Source organism: Carassius auratus, chromosome 39, assembly GCF_003368295.1.
Source record: "Carassius auratus strain Wakin chromosome 39, ASM336829v1, whole genome shotgun sequence".
Classification (NCBI taxonomy): Eukaryota; Metazoa; Chordata; class Actinopteri; order Cypriniformes; family Cyprinidae; genus Carassius; species Carassius auratus.
In genome coordinates, this window is record NC_039281.1 from 12,359,696 (window position 1) to 12,378,024 (window position 18,329).

At 36.3% G+C, this 18,329-nt stretch overlaps 1 protein-coding gene across 1 annotated transcript in view; it reads right to left on the reverse strand.

Moving 5' to 3' along the window:
• The window catches only part of gpc3 (glypican 3), a 109,842-nt gene that overhangs the window by 47,154 nt on the left and 44,359 nt on the right, over positions 1–18,329 (reverse strand). The window contains exon 3 of the mRNA XM_026225591.1: positions 5,714–6,402. Within this exon, the coding sequence (XP_026081376.1) occupies positions 5,714–6,402 (689 nt within the window). The remainder of the gene's footprint in view (positions 1–5,713; positions 6,403–18,329) is intronic.

Here is an 18,329-nt window from a genome sequence, read left to right on the forward strand (position 1 = left end):
TATCAGCACAGCTGAAAATACAAAACAAATGTGAAGGTTAAATGATAAACGAGGCCCAAGTAGAAGACAATGCTGGGATTTCTTCTGGAATACTAAAGCAATAAGTCATTCAAGATCAAATGATGCAGTAACTACATTGGTGTTGTTTTCAGCCAGGAGGCCAGGCACACTAAATAGTTTTTACTTTAGAACATATACCCTATTTTTCGGACTATAAGTCGCACATGAGTATAAGTCGCATCAGTCCAAAAATACGTCATGACGAGGAAAAAACATATATAAGTCGCACTGGACTATAAATCGCATTTATTTAGACCCAAGAACCAAGAGAAAACATTACCGTCTACAGCCGCGAGGGCGCTCTATGCTGCTTACTGTAGACTACAGGAGCACTGAGCAGCATCTCTGGCAGTATACCGGCTGTAGACGGTAATGTTTTCTGTTAGTTCATTTCTCTTGGTTTATGTCAAATTAATTTTGATAAATAAGTCGCACCTGACTATAAGTCGCAGGACCAGCCAAACTATGAAAAAAAGTGTGACTTATAGTCCGGTAAATACGGTAGTTGTAATATTGTGTTTGACAATGGAGGCCTTTCAGTCAAAAAGGTTAAGAGGGGTGCCAAAAAAAAACATATGTTAAAATAACTGTAATTTATCACCAATGTTTAATACCAATAATAATCATAGCCAGATTTTTACATTTTATGAAGAATATGGGAATGGTGTAAAAGTTGCTAGCACTTATTTGCTGATTAAAAGGCTGCCATATTCAACTAATGTGTAGCAACAACAGGTGTGTGTATGTGTGTGTGTGTGTGGGCTACAGTATTTTACAATGGTTTTGAATACAGCTCATCTCATCAGATGTCAGAAGTAAGATCCATAAGCAAGCAGAGATTTAGCTGGAGATAAAAGATTCACTTTGAGTGTCTTTAAAACAGAAATCGTTTTGACAGAGCATTTGATGCACAGTAGTGTGTAAGCTGCATTTAGAGAGCGTAGGAAGAGCCATGCTAGATTGAAATCAAGAAATAATATGCAATTTCCCGGACCTGGCTTTTACAACTGAAAGTTTCTAAGAGAATATGCATTAAGTGCCAGAGGTCATGAGTTTGACTCACCCTCAAGTTGTTTCAAATCTATATGGGTTTCTTTCTGCTGCTGAACATAAAAGAAGATATATGGAAGAAAGTTGTTTGTTCCCACTGACTTCCAGTCAATGGAAAAAATACTATGGATGTCAATGGAAACCACAATGGTTACTAACAATTCTTCAGATGTGTTTTTTTTTTTTTTTTGTCTGTGTGTGTGTGTATCAGAAGAAAGAATTTCTTACTGGATTGGAATAACATTTTTGGGTGAACTATCCCTTTAATGCCACAAACTATTTGTCTTATAATATAAATTTACTGTTAATAAAAATCAAGCAAAATAAAGATCCTTCTAGATTGACTTTTCATAACAATTCATTCTCAGAATGTGCTTTTATACCTGGATAAGCTACTGCCATCATTTTTACCAATGTAGACAATTTTACATTTATTTTATACACTGTTTAAAGGTATGGGGTTAATAAGAGTTTGTATTTATTTATTTATATATTTATTATTATTATATATATTTTTTTTTTTGAAAACAATAGTTTTTTTCAGCAAGCAAATATTAAATTGGCCAGAAGTGACATTAAATACATTTATGTATTTCAAATAAATGCTGTTGTGAGAGAAGAGTCGGTGTGAAACAGCGCACGTCCTCAGGTGAGATGTAACTACAGCAGGAGTCTGTCTTTACAGCTGTGAGGTCAGAGGAGGAGGAGCAAACATCAGCTTCCAGAAAGAAGGAAAAAAAACATATTTCTACTCACTCCATCACTTTCATGCTGCCTTAAAGTACACTTTTCAATCTTGTTCTGTCTTCCTCTCTCTCTCTCTCTCTCTCTGTTGTTGCCATTGCTCCCTCAGAAACGGGTAAAAATAGAGCTTCATAAATCATGCATTCTTTTCCAGAGCTAAGAAAGAGGGGGCACACTTTAAAAGGAGAAATGAGAGAGAGAAAGAGCACATTCAATGAGAGGTTTGATGAGTGAGATGTCACACTGCTAGATAGAACCTGGCCACAGGGCTCTTCACAATGAGATGTAATATCCTTGTTTTACAGCAGAATTAGATTCAGGTAAGAACAAGAATCATTCTGGAAACTTCTGAAGCTGCTGAAGCCAACAGGATGAAAAATGGTTAACAGCCACCAGAACAGACACCGTTGAAAAAAAAAAAATTAAGTTTGGTTTTAACATTGGTAGGACATTTTGAAGTCAATCAAACTACACAGATGAAATATAATTGATCCTACACTGTGAAATAACTTATCGGTTAGCTCCTTATTTATTGACTGACTGACTGACTGACTGATTGATTGATTGATAAAATAACTACTAACATATTACAATACAGTTTCATTTGTTAACTTAACTGAATTAGTTAACATGAGCTATAATAACTACAGTATTTTTTATCTTTATTAATGTTAATCTTAAATTAACTAATACAGTTTCATAAAATAAGGTAATGTACTGTTAACTAACATGAACATTAAAAATGTTAAAGGTTAAATTATTTTGTAAAATACATTGCCTATTGTTAATTAATACATTAACTAGTGCTAACAAATGTAACCTTATTGTAAAGTGTAACCCACTAATAGGTACTTTAAATTATAAAAGCTGTACATTACATTACAGTTAAAAAAAAAAATTATATTTACACAGTTCAAAAAAATTAAAATGTTTCATTTGATAATCATTTAGACAGGTCCTGGATACATATGATACAGTAATTAACATACTCCCTGTCCTGTTTCATACAAACTCATGAATCAGATTAATTAAAATATATATACATTATTATTCTCAGTAGTGTTGGGAAGTCTGGTGTATTACATAAATAAATCTGTTTAAAATAATTCACTAAATGATTCTCTAACATTTACATGTTTTTGTAGAAAAATACTAAGAGTAGTTAAAAAAAGTAAAAAGTAGTTAAATTATGCTGTTTGTCACTGTATTTTTGAGCTAAATAAATTAATCTGTTTACTACAATATTTACCAGTTTACCAATTCATGTTCAATACAGTCACACAAATACACATTCTTTTTATGCTAAATAAATACTGTTCTGACTGTAAAAATAAACATCATCTGATAGCAATTAAAAAGACTGCCTACTTTAAAAGCTTCAATTTAGTTTTTAAATAATAAATAATAATGATATTTTGACTTAAGTATTTTAAACTACAGTAAATAATATCTATATTTCAAAGTATTTCAGTAATCTTCCTCAATAGTAGCCCATGTTTCCATCTTGATTGCAAGTTTATGTAAAAAAACAACAACAACACTTAAGGCAAAGTCACATGACTTGTTGATTCATATCTAGGAATTTATTTGAAAAATGTGTGATAGTTTATGAATGACAAAAAAAGAAAAAAAGATATCGTGGCCATGAATTAAGATGATGTTCCTTTGACTTGCTGTAATTTGTGGCCACATTTTATTAATTCGGTTCATTGTTTTAGTTTAGTTTGGTCCAGATATGATTAATTCACTCCTTTATTTTAGCTAATTTGAGACCACTGTGTACTAATTTGTTCCTTTGTTTTAATTTAATTATATTTTGGCTATAAAATCTTGTATTTATTCCTGGATGTAATGTTTAAGACTACATATTTGTGCATGTTTTCTTTCTAAATAATATCCATATATATGGCGGTCTGGGTAAATATACAAACACTTGTACTGAGTAAACACAGACTTTAATCCCGAATCTCTCCCAGGTATCCAAAGCATGGGTTTACTGAATGTTTCTAGAGCACATATATTTAGTAACAGACAAATGTGCAGGAGAGATGTGGACACTTAGATGTGAAAATACTAACATTTAACGTTACAGCACATATTAACAGCTTATGGCAGTGTGTAGGTTATTTTTACATGTTCATCACACTGTAGTTGTGAGGTTACATGCCCGAAAGGACCCTGTTGTGAAAACTTCACAGGAGCCCCATCAAGCAGCTCGATTACCCCTTTAGGAATAAATAACATGTTCATATTCCACTTATCAAAGGCCTCTCTGATCTCCGCAAATACTGCGTGAATCAAACACAACCGCAGTCATACACACACACACACACACACACACACCTACGCCTTACCAGCATAAACCTAAGGTGGAGTAATTCACACGCTGCGGAGGAGGGGAGAAGTGGAGATGGAGCTTTTGATGAATAATGCGAGTGTGATGTGGTGCGGTTAGCGTCTGTGAAGTGTCTTGCACCGATGGGAAACTCAGTGTTACAGTGGAAAGTTCAGTTTGTCGACCCGTTATGCAAAAGCTGAACAAGCTCCACCATTGCTCATGTTCAATATTTCATGAGCACTTGCCCTCCTGATCTCACTAACATACTCTAGCAACTGGAGTGCCTTACTGCGGTTTAAACTCCTCCTGCCCCCACAAAAAGGCCTTCAGTGACAAAGGTTTGTCGGTTCCTGAATAAACGTTTGGGTAAAAATGTTTTAGAGTGATCTTACGCAAAATGAACACATCTGAAATGGTTATCGAAGGAAAACGAGTGGCGAATACTGCAACTACTGAAATGTTTTTACAAAGCCGCTAAGAAAACATGGTGATGGAAAAAAAAATATGAAATGGCAGAAATGAATTATATTTTCAAGCTTTTCTATTACCTCTAAACATTTATGCATTTTTTTGCAAAAAAATATTGCCTTCCTCACAGAAATGTTGCTTTAAGTATTTTGTTCCACCAATAAACTTTGCATTCTCTCACACAAATACAGTGAAAATACAGTTTTTCCATCACAAGTTTTGGATTTGCTTGAAAAAACGCTAAACTTTTGCCAGTGTATAATTATTGACAATTTGATTAATTATTACTTTATAATTTATATATCAATTAATCAGTTAATTATAGATAAAGATATATATCATCATTTGTCGGTGGTATTTTATAAATATTAATAAGTAAAATATGTTACAAAATTTTTATTTGAATACATTGTGAATTATAACATTCAAAAGACTACAAAAAGTAATTAAAAAGTCTGTAAACATCTTTTACGATAATTGTTTTACATTCATATATTTAATAAAAATGTCCATTTCCATTTCTTTTCTTCTTCTTTTTCATATTTTCAAAAATTATTTTATTTCAAATACAATTATTCCTTAAGTACAAAATATCATTAAGGAATCTGAATTGTTAAGTAGAATTGTGTCATGTTGGACAGACAGATAACTATATATAGATATAGACACGCACACACACACACACACGCGCACGCACACACACGCACACACACACACACATATATATATATATATATATATATATATATATATATATGTATATATATATATATATATATATATATATATATGTACTGAAAGAAGTGTCCTGAAAAATCTTGATAGCTATTTTGATTTTTTTAGCCCTAGGGTCTGTTAACAGCCAATCACAAAACTAGCAAATCAGAAACACTCTCTCCCTGTGGATCATTTATCTTGTTCTGGTCTGCTGACACTGGGTTTGCTGACATGTCTTCGGAGGTTGAGGTTTTAGAAAGAAGGTGTTAGCAAATGGCTGGAGTTGCCTACAGCGCTCAAATTCTCACCCTGTTTCTGAGACCGAGTGTCACTGACCTGTGCGCTGACTTTGCTCTTGGCGGCCACGGCTTGTTTTAGAGCCTGTCTGATAATGACGTGCAGTCTGAGCACCACGGCCTCGATGTCCTGCTCCCCCTTCATGGCAGCGGCGAGTGACCCCAGTTCCTCCACGTATGACCTCCAGTGAGGCTGCACCTCCGCAGCTCCACCCATACACGCCCCCATGGTGCTGACACACAGCGGGCGACACGGCCGGGCCTCCAGCAGGCCTTGACAGTGCGGACAGTACCAGAGCTTCAGCAGCGAGCGCCCGCAGTCCCTGCCCGCACGCAGGTGCTGGGTGGTGTTGACCACCTCGATGCCCAGGTTCAGCGCTTGCAGGAAGACCCGAGTGGCCAGGAGCGAACGAGACAGCCGGGTCATCATCATCTTCGGAAACGATCCAAATGCAGAGCTTCCCCTCCAGGCCCCACGGAGGCATTCTTCCGAGATGCCTGTCACTGCCCCATTGCCAAGGAGACGGCGGTAGGTGAAAGGAAAAATTCGGGAAAAGAAGGTTGAGACCATGTCGTTTACGTTAGCATCAGAGCCCAGGATGTAGAGAGACATTTCCAGGAATAACTGTGTGACGGCTCCACTGGCACCGGCCCCCAAACTGGGAAACTCCTCCCGTAAGAGCATCAGAGTGGAATTACGACCCAGACGCAGCACCATGTCAAAAGCCTCTGGAATATAAGAGAAAGAAAGAGATGAATGGAAGAGTGAAGCCAGAGTATGAAGGAGAGTCTAATTCTCATTAAAATGGTACAGAAGTTGTCACTGGGGACATAGCCTTTCAAAAGATACTAATACTGAATCATTTAGGTTCTAATATGTACACTTTCAGTAATAATATATATAAGGTACTAATATGAACCCTTTATGGGTAAATAAGCTACAGAGAGGTACCTTTTGAAAGGGTACTGCCCTAGTGACAACTTTAGTAACTTTTTTTGCACCATTAAACTTTTGCATATGCATTCAGTTGATACATAGTCCTAAGTATAAACAAAGTACTACAAAAGCCACAAACCAGAAATAAGGATTGGACCGAAATAGCAGACAATTTAATTAAATCAATGAGATTGTGTTTGGTATGACAGACATTTACAATGATTTTGCCATTTTAAGAGAGAGAACATTATATGAATAAATTAGTTTTAAGTGGCTCTCAAGCATGCAACTGGTCTAAACTACACATTTTCCAGTGTCACAAAAATGTCAATTAAAACAAATAAATGTCTAATTTTCCAGTTTGTTTTAAGTGTTTATCTATTGACACTGATTTATAGCTCCAGCTCCAGAATATATAGAATTTAAACATCTACATATACTATTCAGACTATAATATAACTTTTATTAAAATATAATAATTTTATTATTATTTATTTATCATATTTCAATGAGAAGTTGAAAGTTAAATTGAATTAAAATACACTCCCATTCAAATCAGCATATTAGAAGGATTTCTGAAGGATCATGTGACACTGAAGTCTGAAGTAATGATGCTGAAAATTCAGCTTTGGCATCACAGAAATAAATTACAATTAAAATAGAAAACAGTTATTTGAAATTGCAGTATTATTTTACAATATTAATGTATTTCCAATCAAATAAATGCAGCCTTAGTAAGCAAGAGGTTCTGCCAACAAATCTATAGGTGCAACTTAATTACAGTTTTTCTCAGTCACTTTGGTGCATTTTTCAAAACAGAAATGAAATTTTCAAAACTACTTGTACAACCTCCACATCATCTAGTCATTAATACACATCATAAAACCAGTTTCTCATTCTTTTGAACAAGTTGCGATTGCTATTGTACATTCATGCAATTGATTACGCACATTTATCTGCGGTTTCCTACATTATCAGTTGCTAATGTCATGTTGCTCAAAATGTATTATACAGTTTTCTGTGCAATAGTCTTACCCCCCAAAACATCTAGTCTTTAGTTCATAGTATAAGTCATTAAATGCAAAATGGTTAATCTAGTTGTCATAAACTGCCAAGCACACTTTTTATTTGTATTTTTACACACTATTATTAGATGTTTTGTCAATTTGGCATGAATAGTGCAAGTGAATCTTTACTAATGAAGAGAATGTAGATGATAAACCAATGATAAACCATTTCTCTGAAAAAGCTCAAAGGTTCATCTCATGAATCTTCAGTAGGAAAGCTTATACTGTATAGACAAAGGACAACACAAGAGTTACAAATTCTGAAAATGGAATTATTTTCATCTTTGTTCCCATATTTCCTTTTCTATATCACAATGGCATTGTAAAAGTATTTTTTATTTTTTTATTTTTTTGGTCAGACCACTAGTACAGTTTTTCTCAGTCGCTTTGGTACATTTCTTGAATCAAACTCACAATTTGCAAAACATAAAGTGCATTTCTCAAAACAACCCGTACAAATAGCAAAACACCATGGATTACCTGCAAAAGCCAGTCTCCTGCTCAAAATCCTTAGTTCATCTCTCAAAAGTAAATATCTGTGTCAATGAACATATCAGTGCCATCAGAATGACAAGTCCTTGTGTCATAGTGTACGGATAAGACAGTCAAATTGCTTAGTCATGTTGTCAATATAACAGTTTACTCTGGAGGGATGATCTGATGTAAACCTCTGTATTGAACAATATGCCATATGCTTATGTATGCCATATCCATTTCAAACGTACATATTTACACATTACTGCATGTGGGATATTGACTGAAAGAGACTGGATAGAATTCCCAGTTACACTTTTACAAAGTCTGACCAAAAAAAAAACCTTTACAATGTCATTGTGATATAGAAAAGGAAAAACAAATATGGACACAAATATGAAAATAAGTCCATTTTCAGAATGTGTAACTCTTGTGTTGTCCTCTGTCTATACAGTATAAGCTTTTCAACTGAAGATTCATGAGATGAACCTTTGAGCTATTTCAGAGAAAGGGTTTATCATTGGTTTATCATATACATTCTCTTCATAAGTCAAGATTCACTTGGACAATTCATGCCAAATGTACAAAAAGTCTAATAATAATGTGTAAAAATAAATATAAAAAGTGTGCTAGGCAGTTTTTGACAACTAGATTAACCATTTTGCATTTAATGACTTATATGATGAACTAAAGACTAGATGTTTTGAAGGGTAAGACTGTTGCACAGAAAACTATGCAATACATTTTGAGCAACATGACATGAGCAACTGATAATGTAGGAAACTGCCGATAAACATGCATAATCAATTGCATGAATGTACAAAAGCAATCGCAACTTGTTCAAAAGAATGAGAAACTGGTTTTATGATGTGTATTAATGGCTAGATGATGTGGAGGTTGTACAAGTAGTTTTGAGAGTTTCATTTCTGTTTTGAAAAATGCACCAAAGTGACTGAGAAAAACTGTAAAAGTGTAACTGGGAATTCTATCCAGTCTCTTTCAATCAACATCCCACAAACAGTAATGTGTAAATGTGTAGTTTTGAAATGGATATATGGCATACATAAGCATATGGCATACTGTTCAATACAGTAGTTTACATCAGAACATACATCAGTTATGTTGACAACATGACTAAGCAATTTGACTGTCTTATCCGTAAACTATGACACAAGGACTTGTCATTCTGATGGCACTGACATGTTCATTGACACAGATATTTATTTTTGAGAGATGAACTAAGGATTTTGAGCAAGAGACTGGCTTTTGCAGGTCATCCATTGTGTTTTGATATTTGTACGAGTTGTTTTGAGAAATGCACTTACTGTTTTGCAAATCTCAAGAATGATTAGAGAAATGTACCAAAGCGACTGAGAAAAACTGTAAGTTCAGACTAAGTTAGTTACTAAGCTCTTAGTGTGAATATTATAAACGAATATTGCAACTCAAATCAGAGGCAGCTAATCAAGGTTTTCATGATTACTAGAAACATCCCAGCAGGTGTGTTGAACTTAGTAAGAAGGAGACCCTCCAGGAGCAGGTTTAGACACCCCTGATCTAAGGCATTAAACCTATTCACTGACACTCTTAGAAATGTTACTGATCCAGAGAGGTCACTAAAGAAGAAAAAAAAAACTTGGATACGCAACCATTGACAGAATCTCTTCCTCACAAACACACACACAATCCTAATCCCTGAAAGACAATGAACAGTGAGGGTAAAAAAAGGAAGATAGAATTTAAGCTTCCTCTCTAGATGAAAACCACAATGTCCTTTTAAAACAACAAGGGTGCTTTTCAAGAGCTTTATAGCTTTAAAAGGCATTCATTTATCCGTGCTGGATGCTGTGAGAGATGCTGAGATCTCCAGAACACAGGGCACAAAGAGACGAGACATAATCAGTGGCATCTGAAAGCTCTCAGTGAAGCCTTATCAGCACACAGGTGAAGAGGGATTGCTACCGAACCCACCCAGAGTACCGCGGAGACCAGAGACGAGAGGCCGAGGGGATTCGAGAGCATGTGCAGAGGAAAAATGAAAGATGAAGAATGACAGAGAAAAGAAATATGAGTTGATAAAGGGCCTTGGGTTCGTCATCCAGACAGGTGAAGGTGACTTAGAGAGGTGGTGAGTCTGCAGAGCCCTGATATAAGACCGTTCACAGCCACATACATGAAGAGCTTCATCCATCTCTCCCAGGGAGTCCGGCTCTCTGACCTGCTGACTGATGGACTAGCATTACTCAACATTACTTACTACTGTACATTCCAGCAACTACATTCAATGAAGGTAAAATAGTTCATTTAAGTGGAACCGGTAACTACAGTATACCCAACCCTACTTATGAAGACCCTCTATGCTCACTTTCAATGGCTATGCATGGAATAACGTACATACTCATTTATCGCATGATATCAGAGTACAGTATGCATGCACGCATGCTGTGCACAGCATGGAAACGTTCTGTTTGCGTGGAATAAAGATGACCTTTTTTTAGTCAGTATTTAATTGGACCATTTTTCCAGAGACATTTTCCAAGTTTACATGAAAGAAGGTAACCTTTGAGTTTAGTTGTTTTAAATCGTATTATTACAATTTAAAATAACAATTTTCTATTTGAATATATTTTAATAATTTATACCTGTAAAGGAAAAACTTATTTTTTAGCATTAGTCCAGTCTCTGGTGTCACATGTCTTATTCTTATTATTATAATTGTTGAAAATGGCATAATATTTATGTGGAAACGGTCATAATGTTTTTTTTCAGGACACACTGATTAACAGAAAGTTCAAAAGAACAGATTTAATTTAAAATAGAAATAACATTAGAAATGCCTTTACTGTTACCTTTAATAAATGTAGTGCATCCTTGCTGAATAAAAGCATACTTTTTTTGTTAAAAGTTTTACTGACCTAAATGTTCCAAATAATATAAAATAGTTGGTGAAACAGTATATAATACCTAAAAATAAACATTTCAAATATTAATATGATACGTAGCTGTCATATGACCTCAACAGTGAGTGGAATCCAGTAATATTAGTCTCAGTAACAAATGTTTATTTTACATTTAATCTCATTTTGTGTAAAGAATGAAACCTTTTGGCAATATGACAAAATGATGAGTCAAGACGGAGGTTAAATATCTCAGTTAATATTGCCTCAGGTTCATTCGTCACACAGGAAATAGAAGGTCAAGTGGAGCGCATTGAATTGTGGGATACAGCATCTCACGCTGTGCGCTCTGCGCTCTGTATTGAACAGCCTATAGGTACATATTTACATACTGTGCACAGTATACATACTGCAGGAACAGTTTGCCATTCTGAGACAAACAACAGCAAAGCAGCTTAGAAATCTTCCAGCATTCACATACACAGTCAGTGAATGATGCTGGGGTGTGTTTTGCTGAGATTTACCATACCAGTGTGAGTAATGTGGTGTTTAGGGAGACAGTGTCTAGTGCTCTGTGCTGATGTTAGCAGTAATGCAGCGTCTCGGCTGTGCATTACTTGTGCTGGGGACAGAAGCCGGTATGTCTGTGAGTTTACCTGCCGAACAGACACACACAGACTTCTCTCTGTGATCAACGAGCTCTCAGATGCACTGAATGCCAAGCAGGATGCTCAGGGAGACACTCGCACACGTTAAAGAATAACAACAGACACACATACATAATATCACACGCGCGTCAATTCATATGCAAACACATTCATCACAGCACACCAACTCATGCTGTTTGCAAAAGCACCAGCATAAATAACTCATGCCTATACACTCATCACATGGCAGACAACAGCATTTATATTTATGAACAAACATTGACACAAACAAGATGAAATGTAAAGAGAAATCACAATGACATGAGCTTAAAACCAGTTTTTTTAATATGGGAGATCCAGATCCAGACCCAGTCTAAAACCAGATCTCTCAAAACCAAGATCCAAACCAAAACCTAGTTTCAAGACTTGTCTTTTTTTTAGAAGAATTAGGATGTTCCTTTTACTTAGTACTATAGACTCGCATGATTGAGGCAAAAATCATAATGATAATAAAAAACTGTTATTGTTAATTTTCAATAAATATAATTTACAGTCAAATAGCTTTTTAATGTAAGGCAACTACATTCAATATGATTTATGTAGGTTACACATCTAAAACTAAATTAATTAATTGCTGTTTATACTGCTTCCAAAAAAACACACACACACATACAAAAAAAACACAATTTTGAGAAAAGGAGTAGTTCGAAATGGAATGTTGAAATCAACACTTTTCATAATTAGTTAATCGTAGAAATCATATTCTTCTAATGCAATTATTTATTCAAGTAAATCAAGTGAAATTGTTCCACAATGTCTTTATCATCTTTAGTATGTTGTAAATCTACTACAGTCTTGGGTAACACTTTAGAATAAGGTTCCATTAGTTAATGTTAGTTACTACTTTAGAACTGCTTTCGTTAACATGAACTAAGCAAGAACAATCCTTCTACAGCATTTATAAGTCTTAGTTCATGTTAATTTCAACATTTACTAATGCATTATTTAAATCAAAAGTTTTGCTTGTTAACATTAGTTAATGCACTGTGAATTACCATGAACTAACAATGAATAACTGTATTTTCATTAACTAACATTAACGAAGATGAATAAATACAGTAATAAATGTATTATTCATTGTTTGTTCATGCTAATTAATACATTAACTAACATTAACTAATGGAACCTTATTCTAAAGTGTTACCCAGTCTTGTTCAGAGAGCCAGACCAAAATCAAGGCCTCAATTTATTGGTCTTAACAGATCTCAAATCCAAGACCACAAGATTAAGACTCCATTTCTTACTGATCTTTATGACTGCCGCCCACAAACATCATAACGCAAGCCATCAAATGCATACAGTCACAAATTTTCACTTTTAATCATACACACACAAAGACCTGTGTCTTTGTGCAGCTTTGTGTTATTTATATTGAGGTCTCTCCTCCCAAGTCACCAAGAACAAAAGATATCTCTGCCCCTTTCCTCTCTTCTTCATCAATCTTTCTGAAAGCCTAGTGTAAGGCAGACAAAAGCAGCTGTATCGCTTACAAAGCCATAGTGGGCTTTAACAGTGGGAGAGAGCAGCTCGCTCTCTTAATGCAATGCTGTATTTGAGCAGAGGGGTCATACAGATCACTGTTCAATTCAGTCTGCTCTTGTTTCCTGCGTCTGATCTGGGCTTCGGGTACACGGGCAAGTCTGGTATCAGGTGTCCACTAATGGGGTGAGAGTAAATGTCTTACAAAACACAGAGCAATGGTGAATATGGTGGTTGTGTTTTGTAGATTGGTCCAGTAGGAGTCTGACAGAAAACCACCACTGACAAGGAGTTTCTTATCAAGGTTATAACTCAAGGAGATAGGGCCGGCAAAAACCTTTATGGGGCCCTAAGCAGAATCTTATTTGGGCGCCCCATCAATACGACTGATTATTTATCTCATTTTCATCCATATTATTGAATTTAAAAACTACCAATTAATTTTTTTTTCCACCATTTTCCCACAATTGTTATCAATATCTCCAGAACCAACTTTTGGTCGTCACCACAACCACCCTGAAAATCCAGTGGCACGTGTCTTGCTTTCTAAGGTAGAGAGATTTCACCAAACACACATGACATTGACAAAGCATGAAGCTGTGCTTACATTTTACATATACATCAAGTCTGTTCTCTGTTCTAAAGAGGAAAATGATATATCCTTTCAGCTCACAAACTAAGTACATCTTCAATCATGGTTAAGAGTTTAGATAAGAGTTACTCTGCTCTAGGATGTTTCACAGGTATCTGATTCCCAGCCACTCAGGTGATTTATCATCAATGCCAGTGGATGTGGAACCAAGGAACTCTGATGGTGCTATATTTCTCATCCAACAGATAGATGAACGCAAGCCAAAACCATTCAGTCACAGTGTAAGGAGCATGCACCAGCGAGGGCAGGGTGAGTAATGACATTGTAGGAGGCCAAACTTATGAGTGCAAAGTAATTAAGAAACTCATAAATATGTATGATATTACATTTAAGTCACTGTATATGATTTGTAAGCTGTTGAGTATCTTAAACACTATTTACTATAAGTCAATTGATAATACACAAATCAAACAAAAGTGCTACAAACTCTATAACTGTCATGGCTTTGTATGTTAAGCTTGTTTACCTTCAATAAATGTTTTCGATTATGTTTGTTATGGTAGTTCGGTCTGTGTGGGTTGAAGGGTATGTGAAGGTAATAGCACCTCACTGTCACTGCCAAATAGGCAGTATTGTTCTTCTCCAAGATCAAACCAAGATCAAGCACAAGGTGTTTTCAAGGCCCAAGAGACACTGCCATTAAGACACTTACCACGTGACCCACACCTCATGACCCTTCACAATAATGGCCTTGCCTTCTTTCAGCAAGGACACAATTTTTCTCACTTTCTTTCGTGCATTTTAGAGGAATGCAATTTCTCTTTTTCATTTCATAAGAATAACCAGAATATACATTATATACAGTTCACAAAGGTCCTTGTCACAAATGTTATTTGATTAGCAACCTAGAAGATCATTGGTGTTGATGAATTTTAAATGATTTTCTTATTAATTTTATCATTCAAAATCCAAAAACATTTTTAGTTTTTATATATATATCAATATTGATACTACTAATAATCAGTGTTGGGTGTAACATGTTACTAAGTAAAGCGAGGTACAATGTTTCCCGTATCTGAGCTCATTATATACAGTCACCTGTGTGCAAACATTTTCATCTAGATACAAAAAAAAACAAAAAAAAACAAGATTCATCTATTTTTCATCTTTTTTGAAAGAAGTCCTGCAATGAAGAATTTACTTCAGAAGAACAGCATGATCTGACATGACTTTATTCAGCAGAGAAGTTCATTTATGTAAATTAATCTTACCCACATTAGCTAAGTTCTTTTTTTTTTTTTTTTTTTTTTTACATAAACCTGTATGGATTTTACTAGTTGGGCTTTTCCTGAACATCTTGCCAAACTGAAATGTATTGTTTGAATTTTCTTAAGCTTTTTTGTTATTCAGATATGTTGTTATTCAGAGTACTTCTATTTGTTAACCAAAGAAGGTTACATTTTTTTTATAAAACTGTTTAAGTAATACAGTTGTTTTAAAGCTAAAAGGCTAAACTATTCTATGTTTGACTCAAACTGAATGAAGAGTTTAAATTTCTATTTATAACTCAATTACTCAGACAGAGTAATTAGTAATTTAAATACAATATTGACGATGTAATCAGTAATAGCAATTAATTACTTTTTGAAAGTAACTTAACCAACACTGCTGATAATAATACAACACATCAACAGATAGACAGATGGATTTAAACTTGTATGCAACCTGATTCATCCCTGCACTCCCTCTTTACTTTGTGTTTTTTATTTTCAGACAAGAAGCAGAAATGCACTGCTAACACTCCACTTTCTGCAGGCCCTACATCTTTCAAAGCAGTCAGTTTGAAAGGTGAACATTTATAGAAGAGAATTAATTTAGATTAGACTTTAATCAATACATCAATCGAGCGAGTGCTCGCTCTAAACCAGTTGCGTGTTCTGACATATGCAGGGCCGCTGCGGTAATTCAAGCTGCTCAGAAGCGCCGCTCGGACATCCATCAGAGGCCCATACACTCATTATCCCCTCCAGGCACAGATCCTCAATAAATTAGCCATGCAACGAGCCCAATGAATTTCCCTGATGGAGTGTCACCTCTAGCCGCCGGGGAAAGCAGTGCCACCTGGCCCCTCCCCTGCTGGACCGCCACAGAGCCTGGAACCATCAACGCTAATAAAGTCTCTATCTGCCAGACGCGAGGCGCGCTTCATACATCACCCGTAAGTTATGTGCATTCAGAACGGCCCCATTGATTATAGCTGAGTTTGTTTGCCGTACGAAGGATGAGGGAGTGTGCGATAACTCAGAGTGCCCACGTAACTCGAGCGCCACACCTGTGAAGAGGTTTCAAATGGGCGGTCAGGGTCTAGATGCCAGGGGGTGATGAAGTAGCGTGCAGGAAGCTGTAAAAGTGCAATGGTGGAGTGGTAAGAGGAGGATAATATTTCTCGAAAGGGAGGAGAAGGATTTCTGGTAAGGTCCTGATAGTATCGCTCCGGCCACGGACTGGACGGCATTGGGTTACCAACATACTCACTCTCCTCTGCCTCTCTCTCCACTCCTCAGCCATCTCTATTGCCTGAGAGACCTCTCTTACTCATTCACAAATGGACTTCTGGGAAGACACAGATGACTAACCAAAGAACAGGAACTGCTCTCCTCATTTGCTCCAAGATCTTATTATGAGAGAATCAAAGTGGGCCATATAATGTAGCATGTGCACATGCATGTGATTTCAACTTCATTTTTAATTCTATTACATTCTCAATCTGAGGGGTCAATGGATGTAGCATTTGGCGCCAGGAACACTGACATAGTGACCACAGTGACTTTTTGTTTTTGTTTGGATCACATTGATTTCCTGTTCTGTGTCTTTACAGGGGGCAAAGTTGAGTCCAGACTCCAGAGAAAAACCACAAGCTCTGTGCTGGACTGCAGCTACTAAACTCCTTAACTGTAGATGGCTAATCCCAAAGGTACAAATTTCTACTTTATACAACAACCTGGCGCCACTTAATTTAAGTCTCTGCGTTGACTGCATTGACTTCTGGATCTCACTGTGAGCCAGTGAAGAAAAAGACAGCATTGCCTTTATACATACAAGTGCATGTTTCATTCCAGGTCACAATTAATAGCAATAAAATATTATTTCACAGTTACATCACCATGCAAGAAATCTCAGGGTCATAAAAAGCCATCAAAAGCATCATGTCCATTCAAAATGAGGAGGCATAATTACAATTATTCACAATATTTATTATTATTTAATTACTTATCAATATAATTACTTTTTATAGATAGATAGATAGATAGATAGATAGATAGATAGATAGATAGATAGATAGATAGACAGATAGATACAAAATACTGCAATTTCGGTCTGAATTGTTTTTACTTTTTGCTAATATTGAGGTGAAATATGACCCAATATGACAAGTTAATGTGAAAGCGAGAGGTGATGGGACATACGTAGGCGGGTGGAGAAATGGGTGGTACAGTATGTGCTCTGGAGGAGGAGAGGAGAGCAGGTGAATGTAGCGCTCAGAGAACGTGCCAGTTCATGTGGAGAGAGACACTCACAGCCTGAGCTTTGAAGCTCCTATCAAAGGCTGCTGGAGTCAAGTGATGGCAGCAAACCAGACACATGAAACACGTCCTTGTAAAAATCCACCGGAGACACCACTGTGATGAGACCTTGCAGCTAAAGCTCCTCAAGACCTTGGAGCTACAAACACACAGATCTCTCAATTTAACAAAACATGAGGGTCACAGTTAATGGTCTATACTCCCACACAAAACTATTTGAGAGCTCTGAATGAAGCACAACACACACCGTACACAGCACCTGTCTTTCAGACGCTCGTCCCTCTGTTATCACGAGCACGGAGCACGGAGCACTCCACGTGTTTTAATAGAGTAAAAACACAAAGGAGGATAAATGAATGCATGAATGACTGAAAGAGGAAGCAATAACAGACATGCTGGTACAGGCATCCACTCCTAATCAAGATTCTTCTCTTGACGCATTGGCTTGTCTAACCACGCATGACTTGTGGCTCCAAATAAACACTCCACTGTCACTCCACACCTCTCCCAAACTCTTTCCTCCAAAACATCACTCCTTCAGTCCAGTTATCCTCCCTGCCCGATTCCTACTCAATCTGATGCAGAAATGCACAAAAATATTGGCCGCTGAATGCAAATCAAACTAATTCTAATAAGAGGTACTTCACTGATAATGAAGGGGAAAAATTCTTTCCTTTTTGAATTGAGGTTTTAGAGCGGATAGACATGTGAGGGTTGAATTTTAAAGTAGTAGCGAGGGGATAGAGACGTGAAGGAAAGCAAGGGAGTGATGATAGACGGTGAGAGGAATAGGTGGAAAGAGAAGAGAGTGAGCGCTGCACAGAGACATGAAGAGACACTTTGGGGTCATCTGTAATTTTAAAGTGTTAAAAAGAGTCTGAGACACCCTCAGATGAATCTCCCAGCATGAACTCTTAAC